General features: G+C 52.7%; 1 protein-coding gene across 2 annotated transcripts in view; it reads left to right on the forward strand.

Annotated features, from left to right (window-relative positions):
- Positions 1-874: 874 nt before the first annotated feature.
- The window catches only part of gpam (glycerol-3-phosphate acyltransferase, mitochondrial), a 30568-nt gene continuing 8667 nt past the window's right edge, over positions 875-22775 (forward strand). Inside the window, exons 1-17 of one of the 2 annotated variants that reach the window (XM_031905192.1) lie at positions 875-960; positions 6607-6779; positions 8770-8892; positions 9458-9531; positions 11494-11607; positions 11945-12085; positions 12290-12389; positions 12691-12827; positions 14993-15092; positions 15230-15442; positions 15809-15922; positions 16266-16351; positions 16444-16559; positions 16727-16797; positions 19342-19600; positions 19885-20027; positions 20620-20697. In XM_031905192.1, coding sequence (XP_031761052.1) covers positions 6678-6779; positions 8770-8892; positions 9458-9531; positions 11494-11607; positions 11945-12085; positions 12290-12389; positions 12691-12827; positions 14993-15092; positions 15230-15442; positions 15809-15922; positions 16266-16351; positions 16444-16559; positions 16727-16797; positions 19342-19600; positions 19885-20027; positions 20620-20697 — 1971 coding nt within the window. In that variant the 5' untranslated portion in view covers positions 875-960; positions 6607-6677. 2 annotated transcript variants of the gene reach the window in all.

The raw sequence follows: 22775 nt of genomic DNA on the forward strand, positions 1-22775 counted from the left end.
TTATAGCTGCAGGTTTCCAAGGTTAAAATAAATCTCATTTGTCCTCAGTGACTTCTTAAAGGGTAAGTGAACCCTACCCTCCAGCAGAACAGAAATTTCACCCAACAAACTTCACTTTTCTCTTCCAATGGTTATATATATATATTAATTTATAGATTTTTCTTCCTACTTGTATATGACAATTCCCCATATATACAGTTTATTTGTGCACTTTCTCCCTATTAATAACATTGGCACCAAGCGCTGATTTACCTGCCAGGTTGGTAAAAATAAACACCGGCCGGTGGGGGGGTGACCCTAATGCCAGTAGGTGGCTGCGCCTTTTGACCTCCGATGACTGCTCGTTTCTGATTGGATGTTGTAGTAGAGGTCATAATCCCTTTATAAAGCAATATATTGGGGATGTGCCACTAGCCTGTGAGTAATGCCCCATCAGGCACAAAATGCAGTCAGGCTTGTTGCCTAAATTATAATTTTATATCCTACTATACTATATAATGCTTATTTACTGTACTGTGAGGCTTTATGTGAGAGTCTCCCCTTATACATACCCATTTGGGCTGATTTATCTATATAACTTACATTATTCCTTCTTTGGGACAATTTATACACTGCAAATTATTTTATTTTTTGGTTATTATCTAAACAGTAAATACTAATTGAGTTTAACCGTGGAAGCAAAAGTAAATGTTAGCGCTGCCCTTACTTAATATGGCTTCTCCCGGCCATATCAGAGGAATCATGCCCTCAACCAATATGGCAGCCCTCCTTACTGTTCGGAGACACTAGTTACGCACTGCCCTTACACAAAATGGCCTCCGTTAGTTCCTCACTAGCGACCGCTTTCTTACCCAACATGGCCGTCAGAGAGGCGCAGGATGATGACGAGAGGAGGATGCGCGGCCATGAGGAGTGCGGGCAGAGGCGTGCTCAGGAGTCCGGTGCCGGGCTGAAGGAGAGGTAAGGGGACGGGGTGTTGGGCCGGGGCATTAGCGGGGCATTAGCGGGGCAGGGGCGCTTTGGGCCATGGTATCAGCTGCTTCAGAACCTTCTGCCATACACATCTGTCAGACATAACTATCAGTCCCATAGAACTCTTATAACTGGGCTGTCACGGTGTTCTGCTCTTATACATGAACATTACGGTAATGGGCCAGAGCAAGAGGTTCTGCAGCTTCTCCTTAAGGGCTCTTATACATGAACATTACGGTAATGGGTCAGAGCAAGAGGTTCTGCAGCTTCTCCTTAAGGGCTCTTATACATGAACATTACGGTAATGGGTCAGAGCAAGAGGTTCTGCAGCTTCTCCTTATGGGCTCTTGTACATGAACATTACGGTAATGGGTCAGAGCAAGAGGTTCTGCAGCTTCTCCTTATGGGCTCTTATACATGAACATTACGGTAATGGGTCAGAGCAAGAGGTTCTGCAGCTTCTCCTTATGGGCTCTTATACATGAACATTACGGTAATGGGTCAGAGCAAGAGGTTCTGCAGCTTCTTATGGGCTGTTATACATGAACATTACGGTAATGGGTCGGAGCAAGAGGTTCTGCAGCTTCTTATGGGCTGTTATACATGAACATTACGGTAATGGGTCAGAGCAAGAGGTTCTGCAGCTTCTCCTTATGGGCTCTTATACATGAACATTATGGTAATGGGTCAGAGCAAGAGGTTCTGCAGCTTCTTATGGGCTGTTATACATGAACATTACGGTAATGGGTCGGAGCAAGAGGTTCTGCAGCTTCTCCTTATGGGCTCTTATACATGAACATTACGGTAATGGGTCAGAGCAAGAGGTTCTGCAGCTTCTCCTTATGGGCCCTTATACATGAACATTACGGTAATGGGTCGGAGCAAGAGGTTCTGCAGCTTCTCCTTATGGGCTCTTATACATGAACATTACGGTAATGGGTCAGAGCAAGAGGTTCTGCAGCTTCTCCTTATGGGCCCTTATACATGAACATTACGGTAATGGGTCAGAGCAAGAGGTTCTGCAGCTTCTACTTATGGGCTCTTGTACATGAACATTACAGTAATGGGTCAGAGCAAGAGGTTCTGCAGCTTCTCCTTATGGGCTCTTGTACATGAACATTACGGTAATGGGTCAGAGCAAGAGGTTCTGCAGCTTCTCCTTATGGGCTCTTATACATGAACATTACGGTAACGGGTCAGAGCAAGAGGTTCTGCAACTTCTCCTTATGGGCTGTTATACATGAACATTACGGTAATGGGTCAGAGCAAGAGGTTCTGCAGCTTCTCCTTATGGGCTCTTGTACATGAACATTACGGTAACGGGTCAGAGCAAGAGGTTCTGCAACTTCTCCTTATGGGCTGTTATACATGAACATTACGGTAATGGGTCAGAGCAAGAGGTTCTGCAGCTTCTTATGGGCTGTTATACATGAACATTACGGTAACGGGTCAGAGCAAGAGGTTCTGCAACTTCTCCTTATGGGCTGTTATACATGAACATTACGGTAATGGGTCAGAGCAAGAGGTTCTGCAGCTTCTCCTTATGGGCTCTTGTACATGAACATTACGGTAACGGGTCAGAGCAAGAGGTTCTGCAACTTCTCCTTATGGGCTGTTATACATGAACATTACGGTAATGGGTCAGAGCAAAAGGTTCTGCAGCTTCTTATGGGCTCTTGTACATGAACATTACGGTAACGGGTCAGAGCAAGAGGTTCTGCAGCTTCTTATGGGCTCTTGTACATGAACATTACGGTAATGGGTCAGAGCAAGAGGTTCTGCAGCTTCTCGTTATGGGCCCTTATACATGAACATTACAGTAATGGGTCAGAGCAAGAGGTTCTGCAGCTTCTTATGGGCTCTTGTACATGAACATTACGGTAACGGGTCAGAGCAAGAGGTTCTGCAGCTTCTTATGGGCTCTTGTACATGAACATTACGGTAATGGGTCAGAGCAAGAGGTTCTGCAGCTTCTCCTTATGGGCTCTTGTACATGAACATTACGGTAATGGGTCAGAGCAAGAGGTTCTGCAATTTCTCCTTATGGGCTGTTATACATGAACATTACGGTAATGGGTCAGAGCAAGAGGTTCTGCAGCTTCTCCTTATGGGCTCTTATACATGAACATTACGGTAATGGGTCAGAGCAAGAGGTTCTGCAGCTTCTCGTTATGGGCCCTTATACATGAACATTACGGTAATGGGTCAGAGCAAGAGGTTCTGCAGCTTCTCCTTATGGGCCCTTATACATGAACATTACGGTAATGGGTCAGAGCAAGAGGTTCTGCAGCTTCTCCTTATGGGCTCTTGTACATGAACATTACGGTAATGGGTCAGAGCAAGAGGTTCTGCAGTGGCTGAGCCAATCGGATTCTTTGTGGGAATACAGCCCAGAAAGGGTTAATTTAACTCTTGTGATGTCTCTGCTGCTCCCCATTGTGTGCGGTGAGTGCGCAGCAGGTACCCCGGTTTCACCCTCTGTACCCCAATGTTTGCCCAGCACCCCTGTCCCACTGTCCCTGCGCTTCCCATTCCCCTGGCACCTCAGCGGCACCGCCCCCCCCCCCCCCCATGGCTCCAGCTGAATGGGACTATTTATAGCCACTCGGTGCCGTCACTCACGGGAGAGGAAACTCCGCGACCTTCACTCGTCCCCTTTGTGCTATCGGGTGTCCCCCATCCCTTTAATTGCCCCCCTACTGCCCCCCAGCTGTAACTCCCAGCATCCTCAGCCCCAGCGTATGTGTCCCTGCAATGTGTATATATTATATATATGGGACTTGTTATTCAGGGGGCGCCATGTATGAACCCACATTAGTGTGGGGGGGCAACCAGGAAGGATTGTTAGATAAATAGGAGCATCTTCTATTTCATTACTGCCCCCCCTTATATATTTTTATATAGTGACCCCCCCTTAACTGCCCCTCCCCCCAGTGTAACCAATCCCAACTGGGCCAGCCTTTCCCCATAACTGAGCCCATTCCCTTTATCAGCTTAGTCGCTCTTCCCTGTACTTTCTCTATTTCATTACTGCCCCCCCCTTATATATTTATATATAGTGACCCCCCCTTAACTGCCCCCCCCCCCCAGTGTAACCAATCCCAACTGGGCCAGCCTTTCCCCATAACTGAGCCCATTCCCTTTATCAGCTTAGTCGCTCTTCCCTGTACTTTCTCTATTTCATTACTGCCCCCCCTTATATATTTATATATAGTGACCCCCCCCCCTTAACTGCCCCTTCCCCAGTGTAACCAATCCCAACTGGGCCAGCCTTTCCCCATAACTGAGCCCATTCCCTTTATCAGCTTAGTCGCTCTTCCCTGTACTTTCTCTATTTCATTACTGCCCCCCCTTATATATTTATATATAGTGACCCCCCCTTAACTGCCCCTTCCCCAGTGTAACCAATCCCAACTGGGCCAGCCTTTCCCCATAACTGAGCCCATTCCCTTTATCAGCTTAGTCGCTCTTTCCCTGTACTTTCTCTATTTCATTACTGCCCCCCCCTTATATATTTATATATAGTGACCCCCCCTTAACTGCCCCCCCCCCCCAGTGTAACCAATCCCAACTGGGCCAGCCTTTCCCCATAACTGAGCCCATTCCCTTTATCAGCTTAGTCGCTCTTCCCTGTACTTTCTCTATTTCATTACTGCCCCCCCCTTATATATTTATATATAGTGATCCTACCCCCCCCCGTTAACTGCCTCCCTACAGAGTCCCTGGGGACCCCGCTAAGAGCCTTACTCCATGTAGACAATGTATCAGACCCAGTACCCAGGTTCCTGCCCATTAGACATTATTGCCCCCCAACCATTAAGGCTGATGCCACTCGGGGCGGATTCGTAGCCTGGGGACAATAGGAGACAGAGAATTTGCCCCACGCTGGCGTTACCCCCGCCCTGTACATTCCCTCGCAGCCATTGGGTCGGCCCATCAGACACACGGGGGGGAACACGTTTACCCTACAGGCCGAGAGTGGGACCCGCCTGGCATTAGCCGATGACTTGCCCCAAGCTCTAGCTGTTTGCCCAGCCCACGTCTCTAGTAGCCCCCCCAATCCCCCCTCCCCCAGCAGGTTCCCAGCCGCACATTAATCTCCCTAATCTCTGCCCCCCCCCACGGGGCACGTGGCACAGGGAATGTCTCTCAGATAAGGATCGGGGAAGATCTCACCTTCAGCTTCTCACCTAGTTCTTATGGACTTGTCCTTGGTACCAGTGTGTCCTGGCCCCTCCCACTAATCTGCCCCCCCCCCCCCCCACATGCCCAACCCTGGCACCAGGCAAGCAGCAGGCAGTTGGACAAGTGGGGTCCCCCTATATCCCCTATAACTATAACCTTTCCTTCCTAGCACCCCCCCTCACCTGTAGTTGAGGTGGTGCCCCCTAGGGGCTCTGAAAGTCAACCTGCCCCCGGCACCTTTACCCAAAATGTCAATTCTTTTAGTATAAACTGTGGAACCCCCCTGCCCCCTTGACTGTAATGAACCTGTCCCCCATATTTACCCAGCGGCACCCACAAACCCAGCTTTACCTTATTCCTTTTTGGTTATATCCAATCTGTTTTGCAACAAAGGGTGTAACTCTCCCCCCAGTATACAATCTGGGGGTCCCCTGTGACTTCTGGGGGGGCCACTGTACATGGGCCAACTTCAGCTACACAAGGGGCACCCCACAAATAATGACTCCCTACTTTCTGTGTTTAACCCTTTGCCCACATGTCATTTTCTATCAATGAATAATTTCCTGCAAGCTCCGTGGCCGCTCCCTCCGGCACTGTTTGCCCAATGCATTCCCTGCAACCAAGGCGCCTACTGGGAGAGTTTAGAGCGTCAGCAGTTGGTCAATGAGCTGCTCCTGGGGGGGTCACTGAGCTCACACTCAGACTTGGGAATTATCTTGAAAGTTCAAGTTTAGGAGACAGTTTGGGAGTCCGAACATTAAAGAAAAAGGTAAAGGGGTCCTTCATTTCTGAATTAACTCTTAGTATGATGTAGAGAGTAATATTCTGAGATAATTTGCAATTGGTCTTTATTTTTTTATTTATTTTGCTATTTGTTCAGTAGCTCTTCAGTTTGGAGTTTCTGCAGTTATCTGGTTGCTAGGGTCCAATTTACCTTAGTAACCAGGGAGTGAGTGGAAAGAGAGACTGGAATATTAATAATAGAGGAGCTGAATAGAAAGATAAAAGGAAATAAAAAGTAACAATAAAACTGGAGCCCCACAGAGGAAAAGCTTTTTGGCTGCCGGGGTCAGTGACCCCCATTTAAGAGATGGAAAGAGTCAGAAGTAGAAAGCAAATAATTCATAAACTATAAAAAAAAAAAATAATGAAGACCAATTGAAAAGTTGTTTGCAACTGACCATTATATAAGATATTAAAAGTTAATTTAAAGGTGACCCTCCCCTTTAATTAAGTGAGAATCTGGAGCTCATTATTGGGATTAAGCAGTTTGGCCATTCAGTGACTGGAGGAGGAGGAGGATGGGGCATTGGTGGGAAGGCTCTGGGGGGGGGGGCTCAGGGGCAGAGTCTCATCTCCAACTCGGAGACTAATGATCCGTGACACTTTGGGCTTCGCTGTTTCCCGGGGCCCCTGCGACTCTCATTGTGTTCCCTTTGCGCTGCAGGGGGGGGGCCGGATCCGCTACTTTCTGCATGTGAGGGTCCCCGGGAGTCGCACCGACGGGGGAGCTCAGAGCCATGGACGATGCAGTCTACTCCCTGGGGATGGCCGACGGCTCCTACTTGCCCCATTCTGGGGACTACACGACTGGGAAGCTGAAGAACTGCACAGAGGAATGGGTAAGTGCCCCCAGGGTGGGAGGGTAAGTGCCCCCAGGGTGGGAGGGTAAGTGCCCCCAGGGTGGGAGGGTAAGTGCCCCCAGGGTGGGAGGGTAAGTGCCCCCAGGGTGGGAGGGTAAGTGCCCCCAGGGTGGGAGGGTAAGTGCCCCCAGGGTGGAAGGGAAAGTGCCCCCAGGGTAGGAGGGTAAGTGCCCCCAGGGTGGGAGGGTAAGTGCCCCCAGGGTGGAAAGGAAAGTGCCCCCAGGGTGGGAAGGAAAGTGCCCCCAGGGTGGGAGGGTAAGTGCCCCCAGGGTGGGAGGGTAAGTGCCCCCAGGGTGGGAGGGTAAGTGCCCCCAGGGTGGGAGGGTAAGTGCCCCCAGGGTGGGAAGGAAAGTGCCCCCAGGGTGGGAGGGTAAGTGCCCCCAGGGTGGGAAGGAAAGTGCCCCCAGGGTGGGAAGGAAAGTGCCCCCAGGGTGGGTGGGTAGGTTGCTGCCACCTGTTACAAGTGTATAAATGAGAGTTACATTGACCCTTTTATTCTGATGATCTGTGCTGCTCGTACAGCCACCTCTGCCCGTCCCTTTCCCTGTATCCACTACTCTGGCCATATAACAATACTTTGAATATTTCCCCTTCACAAACCGTCCCTTTGCCCAGGCTAAATTACCCCAGGCTAAGTTACCCCAGGCTAAGTTACCCCAGGCTAAATTACCCCAGGCTAAGTTACCCCAGGCTAAGTTACCCCAGGCTAAGTTACCCCAGGCTAAGTTACCCCAGGCTAAGTTACCCCAGGCTAAGTTACCCCAGGCTAAGTTACCCCAGGCTAAGTTACCCCAGGCTAAATTACCCCAGGCTAAGTTACCCCAGGCTAAATTACCCCAGGCTAAGTTACCCCAGGCTAAGTTACCCCAGGCTAAGTTACCCCAGGCTAAGTTACCCCAGGCTAAGTTACCCCAGGCTAAGTTACCCCAGGCTAAGTTACCCCAGGCTAAGTTACCCCAGGCTAAGTTACCCCAGGCTAAGTTACCCCAGCTTAGGGCATCCCAGCCTGTCACCCTGAGCTCCCAGACTCCCTTTCTCCTATTAAAGGGCAAGTAAATCTAAATATAGAAGTGTGAGATTAATAACAAACCCACAGGAGCATAAAGGAAAATATAATCTTTAGCAGCTTCCCAGTATCTATTCTATTGCTGCTATTGGCCGGTTATATTCTGTGCACGGCTGGTTCTGGCTCCGACTCAAACCGTGTAGCAGAAGCCAACAGATTAAAAGAATAACTCGACTTGCCCTTTCACGTTATTTTAGAGACCGATGAATAAATAAAACACCCAGTCCTTGGCCGCTCTCCTGAGAGTAAAGTGCAACACTCGGCTTATTTACTAACACTTGGCAAGTTGGCACCGGGGCAGTAACCCATAGCAACCAGTCAGTTATTAACTTTGTTCTGACAGCTTTGATTGGTTGCCATGGGTTACTGCACTAGTGCACTTTTGATAAAGGGGTTGATAGAGAGTGATATTCTGAGACAATTTGCAATTGGTCTTCGTTTTTTATTTAGCTTTCTGTTCAACAGCTCTTCAGTTTGGAATTTCAGTAGCTCTCTGGTTGCTAGGGACCAAATTACCCTAGCAACCATGCAGTGGTGTGACTCTGTGATGAATAAAGAAGCCCTGAATGGAAAGTTAATAAATAAAAAGTAACAATAAAACTGGAGCCTCACAGAGCAATAGGGTTTGGCTGCCGGGGTCAGTGACCCCCATTTGAAAGAGTCAGAAGAAGAAGAAGGCAAATAACTTGAAAACTATAGGAAATAAAAAATGAAGACCAATTGAAAAGTTGCTAAGAATTGGTCAATATATAACATAGTATCAGTCAGGGTGAACTACCCCTTTATGGGACAGGGTTAAAGGGCATGTAGTAACATGTAGGGCATTTAGTAACAAGCAAGTGCCCCCCCCGGGGGCAATAAGGATATAGAGGGTTAGTAACGGGGCTGATGTTTCTCCGTTAGGGGGAGAGGATCCCCGCCCTGTCGGTGTTCCGGTCGGCCACGCTCACGTGGAAGGAGACGCTGCTGAGCAGGAAGAGACCATTCGTGGGGAGGAGCTGCCACGCCTGTACCCCCCTGAGCCGGGTAAGGGGATTAGTGGGCAGATTAGGGTTAATAGTGCGGAATTAACACCCTGGATGATTGGCTGGCTGCCTGCAATTGTCTGTCTGCAATAAGCTTACGTGGCCTTGGCCACCTTGGCCGAGCACTTTTGCTAGTGACGTGGGAGGGTCCTGGCAGCTAAGTGGTTAAGCTGTTGGGGGGGGGGGGAAGCTTTGCCTGTTTGTTAGCTGGGAGCCCCCGGATATTGCTGGACTGCCCCCCTACATATAAGCAATGTGAGTGTAAGGCATGCTGGGAGTTGTAGTCCACCAACCTGTGTCTGCTTGTTTAGTAACGAGACCCCTGCTCACTAGCATAACGAGCTCAGAACTGGATTATTTAAAGGGATAGGAACAGGATACAAATAACTGAGTGAATGGGGATTATCTCTCGGGGCCACGGGGGGGTTAACCCCCTCAATGTACCCCACAATGAGGGCTAAGGGGTTCAGTGGCTGCCAGAACGGCTGTACCCAGGGGTGGGAGCTGCCATATTGATCCTATTCTCAGTCTGTGTAACTGTGTTTAACCCTCTCTTCCCCCTGTAGGAGTCGCTCTTCAATCCCAGCATTCCCTCCTTGGGTCTCCGCAACGTCATCTACATAAATGAAACCCACACAAGGTACTTACCTGCCCCCCGTCGGGCAGATCTGATACCCTGATGGGGCAGTCTCACCTGGCGCTATGCCTTTAAGGCCCATAACTGATTAAACAGCACCCTGTATCCCCCCTCGTTAGACTTAATTACCCCACAACAGGGCATTACAGTTTATTCTGCAGTGGCTCAGGGATCCAATAGTAAAACACTTGTGTTCTAGAGTAAAGTCTGTAGAGGCCTAGGGCAGATTGTGGCCCTTAAAAACCCCCTGGGGGGCCACACAGGGACCACGGGCTCCTATCTAGGCAGTTATAGAACAGTGATTGACAGATGGGCGGAACTACAGGTTGAACCAATCCAAATACACAGTTTTATGTATGTGTGAATCTGATTGGCTTCAAGCGCATGTTTGTCCCGCCCATGTCCTCTAACCTGCAATCTGATTGGCTGCATTCAGTGACCTGACAGGAAGTTCATTTATTATAAGGAATTTGCCCTGGAGAAGCTGCTCCATCCTATTCTAGAGGGGCAGGTTCCATTTAGGTTTTGTTCCTTACTTGCCCTTTAGTCGATTGCTGGGGCAGAACCTGAGAACAAACCTTGCGGTTGGTTGTTGTCCAGTGAGCTTTCCCTTTATTAGCCCCCCCCATGCCACTGTCCTTGGCTTGTCTAGACACCGTGTCCTCTCCCTGTGCCCCCCGGACCCCCCACCCTGACCCCCAGGTTAATCATTATATGGAAATCATCATCCAAATGTCACTCCAACCCGACAGGGTTCTTTGAGGTCAAACAGTGAAACAAAATATTGGCTTAACCCTTTCCTACCTGCATAGTGAGTGGGGCTGAGCCAATCAGGTTTGTCCCTCCCAGAATTATCTATAGGTTCAACAAGAGAAGGCAAATAATTATTTTATATTAATCCCAAATACTGCCCCCCCCTCACCAGCTACTCACTTAACCCCCTTTCTGCCCTTACAGTAAGGAACCCCTTCCTATGCTGATGGTGAGATCTCCTTTCCTCCCCACCCCCAATGTATCACTCATTCCCCCTCTCTGGGTAGGGAACCCCATAACCTGACTGCCCTTACAGTAAGGAGCCCCTTCCTATGCTGATGGTGAGATCCCCTTTCCTCCCCACCCCCAATGTATCACTCATTCCCCCTCTCCAGGCTACTCCATTAACCCCCTTTCTGCCCTTACAGTAAGGAACCCCTTCCTATGCTGATGGTGAGATCTCCTTTCCTCCCCCACCCCCAATGTATCACTCATTCCCCCTCTCTGGTAGGGAACCCCATAACCCTGACTGCCCTTACAGTAAGGAACCCCTTCCTATGCTGATGGTGAGATCCCCTTTCCTCCCCACCCCCAATGAATCACTCATTCCCCCTCTCTGGGTAGGGAACCCCATAACCTGACTGCCCTTACAGTAAGGAACCCCTTCCTATGCTGATGGTGAGATCCCTTCCCCCCCCCCCCACCCACCCCAATGTATCACTCATTCCCCCTCTCTGGGTAGGGAATCCCATAACCTGACTGCCCTTACAGTAAGGAACCCACCTTCCTATGCTGATGGTGAGATCTCCTTTCTCCCCACCCCCAATGTATCACTCATTCCCTCCTCTCTGGGTAGGGAACCCCCATAACCTGACTGCCCTTACAGTAAGGAACCCCCTTCCTATTGCTGATGGTGAAGATCCCCTTTCCTCCCCACCCCCCAATGTATCACTCATTCCCCCTCTCTGGGTAGGGAATCCCATACCTGACTGCCCTTACAGTAAGGAACCCCTTCCTATGCTGATGGTGAGATCCCCTTTCCTCCCCACCCCCAATGTATCACTCATTCCCCCTCTCTGGGTAGGGAACCCCATAACCTGACTGCCCTTACAGTAAGGAACCCCTTCCTATGCTGATGGTGAGAGCTGAGAGAATAGTGGGGCGTGGCGCTGCCCATATAACCCTTTCTATTGGATGCTGTGTGACTTGCAGGCACCGGGGTTGGCTGGCTCGGCGCCTGTGTTACGTGCTGTTCGTGCAGGAGCGGGACGTCCGTAAGAGCATGTTCTGCAGTAACATGGCGGAGACGGTGCTGAATAACAGCAGGTGAGGGGGGGCCTGTGGGTGCTGCCCATGATTCCAGGTGGGGTGGGCACGCCTAACTAGGGCTAAAGCTGATTTGCCTGGGTGCTCTCACTGATTTTAATGCTGCCCAACTGTCTGGGCATGGGCACCACGGATACTGGGTCACAGTTGTCTGTTTCCCCAGTTCTGATTATTCGGGCTGAAGGAACAGAACCATGAAACATGGGCATTTGCATTGGCGCCCTGGTATGTGGGGGGGGGGGGGGGGGGGGGGTAGGTTCCACCCTGTAAGTGCCCCTTTCTCACTGTTTGGGTTGAGGGAAAGATATAATCTGAGTTGTTCTGTGTTGGCCAATAGGGTACAGGCGGCCATTGAAGATGTAGCAGCGGAGGAGAGTCCAGCGGGAACGGCCGATCCCAAATCCACCAACAAAGTGAAGAGGAAAGCCAAGAAGATCCTGCAGGAGATGGTGGCCTGTGTCTCCCCTGCAATGATCAGGTACAGGGAGTTGTCTGGGAAGGCGGGGCCACTGGGGGTGCTGCAGTGTCATTCGTTCATATAGGAGGGCGTTGGGTCACTGAGTACCAGGCTTAGTGATAAGGAAGGGTAAGGGGGTCCAGCAGCACCGGGTGGGAGGGATCAGCCTGGGGCCCATTGGACCGGTACTTACCTGATACCCAAATGCGGATTCTTCTCTTCCAGGCTGACTGGGTGGGTTCTGCTAAAGCTCTTCAACGGCTTCTTCTGGAACATTCAGATCCACAAGGGGCAACTGGAGATGGTGAAGAAAGCGTCCACGGAGGTACCGCCCTGGGGGGCCATTATGGGCTTTCAGTTTAAAGGGTTTGGGCTACAGATTAATGTAATATAGGGGGGGGGGGTGGCTACAGAGGGTTCTCCATCAGACTGTAGCATTAAAGGGCCATTGTACTGGGTCTTTCGGGGTCCAGGGGGTGCGGAGATGAGGAGACAGATGGAGCTGAGATGAGATGACCACAAGTGATCAGTAAAAGAGATAGACAGACAGGTAGGTAGGTCGGTAGGTCGGTAGATGTAGGTGTTGCTGTTCTGTTGCTTCAGCCTTGTTTGCTCCCCCTTTGTAGAAATGCTCCCCCCTGGTGTTCCTGCCGGTGCACAAGTCACACATCGATTACCTGCTGCTCACCTTCATCTTGTTTTGCCACAATATCAAAGCCCCTCACATTGCAGCCGGGAACAACCTCAATATCCCCATCTTCAGGTCAGTACTTCCCCCCCCCCCCATATCCCCATCTTCAGGTCAGTACTCCCCCCCCCCCCCCCATATCCCCATCTTCAGGTCAGTACCTCCCCCCCCCCCCATATCCCCATCTTCAGGTCAGTAACCTCCCCCCCCCCTCCCCATATTCAGGTCAGTACCCCCCCCATATCCCCATCTTCAGGTCAGTACTTCCCCCCCCCCCCCATATCCCCATCTTCAGGTCAGTACTTCCCCCCCATATCCCCATCTTCAGGTCAGTACTTCCCCCCCCCCATATCCCCATCTTCAGGTCAGTACTCCCCCCCCCCCCCCCCATATCCCCATCTTCAGGTCAGTACTTCCCCCCCCCCCCCATATCCCCATCTTCAGGTCAGTACTTTCCCCCCCCCCCCCATATCCCATCTTCAGGTCAGTACCTCCCCCCCCCCCATATCCCCATCTTCAGGTCAGTACCTCCCCCCCCCATATCCCCATCTTCAGGTCAGTACCTCCCCCCCCCCCCCATATCCCCACCTTCAGGTCAGTACCTCCCCCCCCCCCATATCCACCTTCAGGTCAGTACCTCCCCCCCCCATATCCCCATCTTCAGGTCAGTACCTTCCCCCCCCATATCCCCATCTTCAGGTCAGTACCCTCCCCCTCCCCATATCCCCATCTTCAGGTCAGTACTTCCCCCCCCCCCCCCATATCCCCATCTTCAGGTCAGTACCTCCCCCTCCCCATATCCCCATCTTCAGGTCAGTACCCCCCCCCCATATCCCCACCTTCAGGTCAGTACCCCCCCCCCAAATCCCATCTTCAGGTCAGTACCCCCCCCCCCCCCCCATATCCCCATCTTCAGGTCAGTACCTCCCCCTCCCCATATCCCCATCTTCAGGTCAGTACCCCCCTCCCCCCCCCCCCCATATCCCCCCTTCAGGTCAGTACCTCCCCCCCATATCCCCACCTTCAGGTCAGTACCTCCCCCCCCCATATCCCATCTTCAGGTTAGTATCTTCAGGTCAGTACTCCCCCCCCCATATCCCCATCTTCAGGTCAGTACCCCCCTCCCCCCTCATATCCCATCTTCAGGTCAGTACCTCCCCCCCCCCCCCATATCCCCACCTTCAGGTCAGTACCTCCCCCCCCCCCCATATCCCCTCTTCAGGTCAGTACCCCCCCCATATCCCCATCTTCAGGTCAGTACCCCCCCCCATCCCCATCTCAGCAACCCCCCCCCCCCATATCCCCATCTTCAGGTCAGTACCCTCCCCCGCCCCATATCCCCATCTTCAGGTCAGTACCCCCCTCCCCCCCCATATCCCCACCTTCAGGTCAGTACCTCCCCCCCCCCCATATCCCCATCTTCAGGTCAGTACCTCCCCCGCCCCATATCCCCACCTTCAGGTCAGTACCCCCCTCCCCCCCATATCCCCACCATCAGGTCAGTACCTCCCCCCCCCCATATCCCCATCTTCAGGTCAGTACCTCCCCCCCCCCCCCCATATCCCCATCTTCAGGTCAGTACCTCCCCCCATATCCCCATCTTCAGGTCAGTACCCCCTTCCCCCCCATATCCCCACCTTCAGGTCATTACCCCCCTCCCCCCCATATCCCCACCTTCAGGTCAGTACCCCCCCCCATATCCCCATCTTCAGGTCAGTACCTCCCCAATACCCCCAACTCTAGCTCAGTACCCCCCTTCCCAATACCCCCACCTTCAGGTCAGTACCTCCCCATATCCCCATCTTCAGGTCAGTACCCCCCCAAATGCCCACATCTTCATGTCAGTACCCCCCCTCCCCAATATCTCCAGCTCAGTACCCCCCCCCCAATATCCCCACCTCCAGCTCAGTACCCCCTCCCCAATACCCCACCTCCAGCTCAGTACCCCTCCCCAATACCCCCCCTTCAGGTCAGTACCCCTCCCCAATATCCCCACCCCTCCCAGCTCAGTACCCCCCTCCCCAATACCCCACCTCCAGCTCAGTACCCCCTCCCCAATACCCCCCCTTCAGGTCAGTACCCCTCCCCAATATCCCCACCTCCAGCTCAGTACCCCCCTCCCCAATACCCCACCTCCAGCTCAGTACCCCTCTCCCCAATACCCCCATCTCAGGGGGCAGATGTAACGTTACAGGGCCGTTCCTGCTGATTTATGTAACAGTCACTTTCTCGCTCGGCAGCACCTTAATTCATCTGTTGGGAGGTTTTTTCATACGGCGCAAACTGGACGAGACCCCGGATGGGAAGAAGGATGTTCTGTATCGCTCTCTGCTGCAGGGGGTAAGTGTCCCCTATTGGCTCCTGTAACTGGAACCGAGGAATGTATGGGGCAAGTACATGGGGGGGGGGGGTAAATAAGCACTGTGGGGCTGGGTCGGTTCTGAATGCCCCTGTGACCGGAGCTGTTTGGGTTTCAGTATGTGGAGGAGCTGCTGTGTCAGCACCAGTTCCTGGAGATATTCCTGGAGGGGACCCGGTCCCGTAGCGGAAAGACTGCGTGCGGTCGGGCCGGGCTCCTGTCCGTCATTGTGGACACTGTGGGCAAAAGCTCCGTCCCCGACGTCCTCATCGTGCCCGTGGGCATCTCCTACGACCGGATCATCGAGGGGCATTACAATAGCGAGCAGCTGGTGAGTCCCCAGGGGGCGGGGCAATAGGGGCAACTTCATTTCTCTGCTGCCTTTAATTCCACTAATTATCTGCTTGAGACACAGTAGCCAATCAGAGCATTGCGTTCATCATTTCAGCTGCCAATCAGAGCCAGGGGCTACTTTCCTGCTTGGGCCTATTGGAAAGGGACTAATGTTACCCTCTGTATAATATGCTCCTCCCTCTTTGTTATGCCTGGTTTAGTTCCCCTTTAAAGAAAGATGAAATGCTGATAGTTTGCCTTATATCTAGATATTTCCAGGCGGAATTTCTTCCCGTCTTTATAAGGCAGATTTTATGGTAGAAATATAACAAATTTACACGTCGCTATCTGTATTGGTTCTAAGGGCAAACCCAAAAAGGACGAAAGCCTGTGGAGCGTGGCGCGGGGGGTTCTGCGGATGCTGCGGAAGAACTACGGCTGCGTGCGAGTGGATTTTGCGCAACCGTTTTCCTTGAAGGTCAGTGAGTCCCCAGGGGCGGAAATGTTCTCCCATCCGATGGGGGCGCTGTTCTGTGCAGCCCTATGGGAAGCCCTGGCCTCTGGCTGTAGTGGTGGGAGGCGGTACTGCAGCTGTCTCCCAGCCTATCAACAGCCAGGGAGGCAGGGTCTTTTGTTGGTAACCAGTTTGTCCCACTGTTGTTGGAGGCATGCCGGGAGTTGCCACCCCCACTGGTATTGGCACAAGTGGTGCCTAAGGGACAAACAAGGGGCGTGTCTAGTTACAGTGCATTATGGGATAGACCCCCAGCAGCTGGGAATCTACTTTTTAAGGTTTCCACGTTATTTTTTTCGCTTTCCAGGAATATCTAGAAACCCAGGAACAGAAGCCATTCCTGCCCCCGCTGTGCCTCAAGCAAGTGCTTCTACCCAGCATCCTCTCTGCCAGGTGAGTCCCGCCTTCTGGGAGTGGCTTAGGCAGCTCCTCCCCTTATGTATGCAGTGTAGCCATAAGGGCATGTTGTGTGTTTGTGCCCCCAGACCCCAGGACGCAGTGCATGATGGGGAGGCAGCGCTGCACCCAGGACCCAGGAATGTGCAGGAGGAGCCACTCAGGAGGCAGATGATCACCAACTTGGCCAATCACGTGCTTTTTAGTAAGAACCACTAATTATGTGCATAGGCGGGGCATTAGGGCTCATTCTCATTCATGGGGAGGTACCACTCTCCTACCCAGTTATACATGTGCCAGTTTGGGGGGCAGTGCCAGTTAATAATGGGGTACAGCTTGGTAAACTGATTTACTGCTCCCCCCCCCCCCCAGGTGCTGATAGGTGCTGCGCTGTCATGTCCACCCACATCGTCTCCTGTCTGCTGCTCTACAGGTACCGCCAGGTGAGTCTGACTGACGCCTCTACTGGCCAATCGGCTTCTGCTTCTCTGGCAGTACATTAGTGTGTAATGGGAGGTGGGCCCTCCTGTTAGAGAGAAGGGGGGGATGGGGGGGGGGTAAGGCCAAATAGTTGGGGGGGGGAATAGAAAAGGAAAGGAGAGGGGATGAGAGACAGAAGGAGAGAGGGGAAGGGAAAGGGGGTTCGGGGAGTAGAGAGACAAATGGGGGGAGAGGGGAAATATAGAAGGGGGAGAAGAGGGAGGATGGGGGGGAGTAAGGCCAAACAGTTGGGGGGGGGAATAGAAAAGGAAAGGAGAGGGGATGAGGGGAAGGGAAAGGGGGTTCGGGGAGTAGAGAGACAAATGGGGGGAGAGGGGAAATATAGAAGGGGGGAGAAGAGGGAGGATGGGGGGAGTAAGGCCAAACAGTTGGGGGGGGGGAATAGAAAAGGAAAGGAGAGGGGATGAGAGACAGAAGGAGAGAGGGGAAGGGAAAGGGGGTTCGGGGAGTAGAGAGACAAATGGGGGGAGAGGGGAAATATAGAAGGGGGAGAAGAGGGAGGATGGGGGGGAGTAAGGCCAAACAGTTGGGGGGGGGAATAGAAAAGGAAAGGGGATGAGAGACAGAAGGAGAGAGGGAAGGGAAAGGGGTTCGGGAGTAGAGAGACAAATGGGGGGAGAGGGGAAATATAGAAGGGGGAGAAGAGGGAGGATGGGGGGGGGTAAGGCCAAACAGTTGGGGGGGGGGGGAATAGAAAAGGAAAGGAGAGGGGATGAGAGACAGAAGGAGAGAGGGGAAGGGAAAGGGGGTTCGGGGAGTAGAGAGACAAATGGGGGGAGAGGGGAAATATAGAAGGGGGAGAAGAGGGAGGATGGGGGGAGTAAGGCCAAACAGTTGGGGGGGGGAATAGAAAAGGAAAGGAGAGGGGATGAGAGACAGAAGGAGAGAGGGGAAGGGAAAGGGGGTTCGGGGAGTAGAGAGACAAATGGGGGGAGGGGAAATATAGAAGGGGGGAGAAGAGGGAGGATGGGGGGGGGTAAGGCCAAACAGTTGGGGGGGGGGAATAGAAAAGGAAAGGAGAGGGGATGAGGGGAAGGGAAAGGGGGTTCGGGGAGTAGAGAGACAAATGGGGGGAGAGGGGAAATATAGAAGGGGGGAGAAGAGGGAGGATGGGGGGGGGGTAAGGCCAAACAGTTGGGGGGGGGGAATAGAAAAGGAAAGGAGAGGGGATGAGAGACAGAAGGAGAGAGGGGAAGGGAAAGGGGGTTCGGGGAGTAGAGAGACAAATGGGGGGAGAGGGGAAATATAGAAGGGGGGAGAAGAGGGAGGATGGGGGGGAGTAAGGCCAAACAGTTGGGGGGGGAATAGAAAAGGAAAGGAGAGGGGATGAGAGACAGAAGGAGAGAGGGAAAGGGAAAGGGGGTTCGGGGAGAGACAAATGGGGGGAGAGGGGAAATATAGAAGGGGGGAGAAGAGGGAGGATGGGGGGGGAGTAAGGCCAAACAGTTGGGGGGGGAATAGAAAAGGAAAGGAGAGGGGATGAGAGACAGAAGGAGAGAGGGGAAGGGAAAGGGGGTTCGGGGGAGAGACAAATGGGGGGAGAGGGGAAATATAGAAGGGGGGAGAAGAGGGAGGATGGGGGGAGTAAGGCCAAACAGTTGGGGGGGGAATAGAAAAGGAAAGGAGAGGGGATGAGAGACAGAAGGAGAGAGGGGAAGGGAAAGGGGGTTCGGGGAGTAGAGAGACAAATGGGGGGAGAAGAGGGAGGATGGGGGGGGAGTAAGGCCAAACAGTTGGGGGGGGGGGGGAATAGAAAAGGAAAGGAGAGGGGATGAGAGACAGAAGGAGAGAGGGGAAGGGAAAGGGGGTTCGGGGAGAGACAAATGGGGGGAGAGGGGAAATATAGAAGGGGGGAGAAGAGGGAGGATGGGGGGGAGTAAGGCCAAACAGTTGGGGGGGGGAATAGAAAAGGAAAGGAGAGGGGATGAGAGACAGAAGGAGAGAGGGGAAGGGAAAGGGGGTTCGGGGAGTAGAGGACAAATGGGGGGAGAGGGGAAATATAGAAGGGGGAGAAGAGGGAGGATGGGGGGGAGTAAGGCCAAACAGTTGGGGGGGGGAATAGAAAAGGAAAGGAGAGGGGATGAGAGACAGAAGGAGAGAGGGGAAGGGAAAGGGGGTTCGGGGAGTAGAGAGACAAATGGGGGGAGAGGGGAAATATAGAAGGGGGGAGAAGAGGGAGGATGGGGGGGAGTAAGGCCAAACAGTTGGGGGGGGGAATAGAAAAGGAAAGGAGAGGGGATGAGAGACAGAAGGAGAGAGGGGAAGGGAAAGGGGGTTCGGGGAGTAGAGAGACAAATGGGGGAGAGGGGAAATATAGAAGGGGGGAGAAGAGGGAGGATGGGGGGGAGTAAGGCCAAACAGTTGGGGGGGGGGGAATAGAAAAGGATAGGAGAGGGGATGAGAGACAGAAGGTGGGGGGGGGGGGGTATATTTCTGGTTTCTCTGTCTCCAGTGTAATTTAACCCTTTTGCCCCCCCAAACCCCAGGGCGTTCACCTCTCCCTATTGGTGGAAGATTTCTTCTCTATGAAGGAGGAGGTGTTGGCGCGGGATTTCGACTTGGGCTTCTCGGGGAACTCGGAGGACGTAGTGATGCACGCCATCCAGCTCTTGGGCAACTCGGCCAACATCACCCACACCAGCAGCGAGTTCTTCATTGCGCCCAACACCCACATCCCGGCCGTGTTCGAGCTCAACTACTACAGCAACGGCCTTCTCCATGTTTACTTCACCGAAGCGGTAGTGGGTAAGCAATTGGCTAATGGGGGTGGGTGGGGCTGCAATTCTTTGGTTTATTCATTGGTTAATGGGGGGGGGGGGAGTTAATTTTCCTTGCCCCCATTAGTTACCCCCTTGCTTATAGGCAGATCATGTGATTAAGGAGCAACTAGGGGAGATGTAGGTGCAGTTAAACACTCAGCAGCTCCCCCTGCTGGCCCATTTGTGTCCTGCCCTGTTTCCCTGAGCATAGTTACTGGGGTTGCAAAAAGACTCAAATCCATTAACCCTTTGCTGGTTCTGTCGGTTCAGCCTGCAGCCTCTACTCGGAACTGAGACGGAAAAGCTCGGAGCGGACAAACGGTTCTTCCGACGGCGCCATCAGCCAGGAGCGACTGATCCGCAGCGCCACCGCCTTGTGCTACCTCCTGTCCAATGAGGGGGTTATTGCTCTGGTAAGGTGAGAATTGTGGGGTGGGAGGGGGCGGGGTCTGTTTTACTGTCAGGGTGGGGGGCAGTATGGCGCTTCCCACCATGGTGTTAAGAAGGTGGGTACCTTTAAATGGCTTCAGTTCAAAGCTAAGGCTCTGAGCAGCTTTGCAGTTGGTCTTCATTTTCTTTTTAAATCTATTTTATATTTTAATTGATTTTTATCCATCTCTCTATATAACCCAGCGGGCGTCTGTGCAGCACTGCAGGCCCTGATGGTTATTACAGCAGATCTCCAGCAGGGGGCAGTGTGGCGCCGCTTGTACAGTCACTGATTCCTCTCTAGTTATTTCTGTTATTGGGGTTTAATTTGGTTTATTTTGTTCATGTGATTATGAGCCGGGGAGACAGAGGATGGTTGGAGGGAGGGGCCATGACTGAGCTGAAGTGGTGCCCCCTGCTGGCTGGCTATAGTAATGCACAGTAGGACCAGGAACCTTTGCGAGGGGCATTTAGGTTTTTGGACCTGGGGCAAATTCAGACACTGGGGCTTTCCATCAGTGTGTGTCCCTATGGGCCCCGGGGTCTGTCTCTAACTGACTGTCTCTTGTCTTCCAGCCCTGTCAGATGTTCTACCAGGTCTGCAATGAAGCCGTGCAGAGAATGATCTCCTATGGGATTCTCCTGGTAGCAGAGGTGAGGGGGGCACGGGGGTCTGCGTATATGTGTAGGGTCTGCTGGGAACGTTGGCCGCCATCTTATTTACTGTATTAGTCCCACCGGCCCTGCTGGGAGGCTGTTCCCTGTACCTACCCCCCTTTCTCTAAAGTAGCACTTCCTTATGTTCCCTTTCAGCCCCCCCCCCTATTCCTTTACTGTATTAGTCCCACCGGCCCTGCTGGGAGGCTGTTCCCTGTACCTACCCCCCTTTCTGTAAAGTAGCACTTCCTTATGTTCCCTTTCAGTTCCCCCCCCTATTCCTTTACTGTATTAGTCCCACCGGCCCTGCTGGGAGGCTGTTCCCTGTACCTACCCCCCTTTCTGTAAAGTAGCACTTCCTTATGTTCCCTTTCAGCCCCCCCCCCCTATTCCTTTACTGTATTAGTCCCACCGGCCCTGCTGGGAGGCTGTTCCCTGTACCTACCCCCCTTTCTGTAAAGTAGCACTTCCTTATGTTCCCTTTCAGTTCCCCCCCCTATTCCTTTACTGTATTAGTCCCACCGGCCCTGCTGGGAGGCAGTTCCCTGTACCTACTCCCCTTTCTGTAAAGTAGCACTTCCTTATGTTCCCTTTCAGCCCCCCCCCCTATTCCTTTACTGTATTAGTCCCACCGGCCCTGCTGGGAGGCTGTTCCCTGTACCTACCCCCCTTTCTGTAAAGTAGCACTTCCTTATGTTCCCTTTCAGCCCCCCCCCCCTATTCCTTTACTGTATTAGTCCCACCGGCCCTGCTGGGAGGCTGTTCCCTGTACCTACCCCCCTTTCTGTAAAGTAGCACTTCCTTATGTTCCCTTTCAGTTCCCCCCCCTATTCCTTTACTGTATTAGTCCCACCGGCCCTGCTGGGAGGCAGTTCCCTGTACCTACTCCCCTTTCTGTAAAGTAGCACTTCCTTATGTTCCCTTTCAGCCCCCCCCCCTATTCCTTTACTGTATTAGTCCCACCGGCCCTGCTGGGAGGCTGTTCCCTGTACCTACCCCCCTTTCTGTAAAGTAGCACTTCCTTATGTTCCCTTTCAGCCCCCCCCCCCATTCCTTTACTGTATTAGTCCCACCGGCCCTGCTGGGAGGCTGTTCCCTGTACCTACTCCCCTTTCTGTAAAGTAGCACTTCCTTATGTTCCCTTTCAGCCCCCCCCCCCCCATTCCTTTACTGTATTAGTCCCACCGGCCCTGCTGGGAGGCTGTTCCCTGTACCTACTCCCCTTTCTGTAAAGTAGCACTTCCTTATGTTCCCTTTCAGCCCCCCCCCCCTATTCCTTTACTGTATTAGTCCCACCGGCCCTGCTGGGAGGCAGTTCCCTGTACCTACCCCCCTTTCTGTAAAGTAGCACTTCCTTATGTTCCCTTTCACCCCCCCCCCATTCCTTTACTGTATTAGTCCCACCGGCCCTGCTGGGAGGCAGTTCCCTGTACCTACTCCCCTTTCTGTAAAGTAGCACTTCCTTATGTTCCCTTTCAGCCCCCCCCCCCTATTCCTTTACTGTATTAGTCCCACCGGCCCTGCTGGGAGGCTGTTCCCTGTACCTACCCCCCTTTCTGTAAAGTAGCACTTCCTTATGTTCCCTTTCAGCCCCCCCCCCATTCCTTTACTGTATTAGTCCCACTGGCCCTGCTGGGAGGCTGTTCCCTGTACCTACCCCCCTTTCTGTAAAGTAGCACTTCCTTATGTTCTCTTTCAGCCCCCCCCCCTATTCCTTTACTGTATTAGTCCCACCGGCCCTGCTGGGAGGCAGTTCCCTGTACCTACCCCCCTTTCTGTAAAGTAGCACTTCCTTATGTTCCCTTTAAGCCCCCCCCCCCTATTCCTTTACTGTATTAGTCCCACCGGCCCTGCTGGGAGGCTGTTCCCTGTACCTACCCCCCTTTCTGTAAAGTAGCACTTCCTTATGTTCCCTTTAAGCCCCCCCCCCCCTATTCCTTTACTGTATTAGTCCCACCGGCCCTGCTGGGAGGCAGTTCCCTGTACCTACCCCCCTTTCTGTAAAGTAGCACTTCCTTATGTTCCCTTTAAGCCCCCCCCCCTATTCCTTTACTGTATTAGTCCCACCGGCCCTG

The sequence above is a fragment of the Xenopus tropicalis genome, chromosome 7, assembly GCF_000004195.4.
Source record: "Xenopus tropicalis strain Nigerian chromosome 7, UCB_Xtro_10.0, whole genome shotgun sequence".
Lineage (NCBI taxonomy): Eukaryota > Metazoa > Chordata > Amphibia > Anura > Pipidae > Xenopus > Xenopus tropicalis.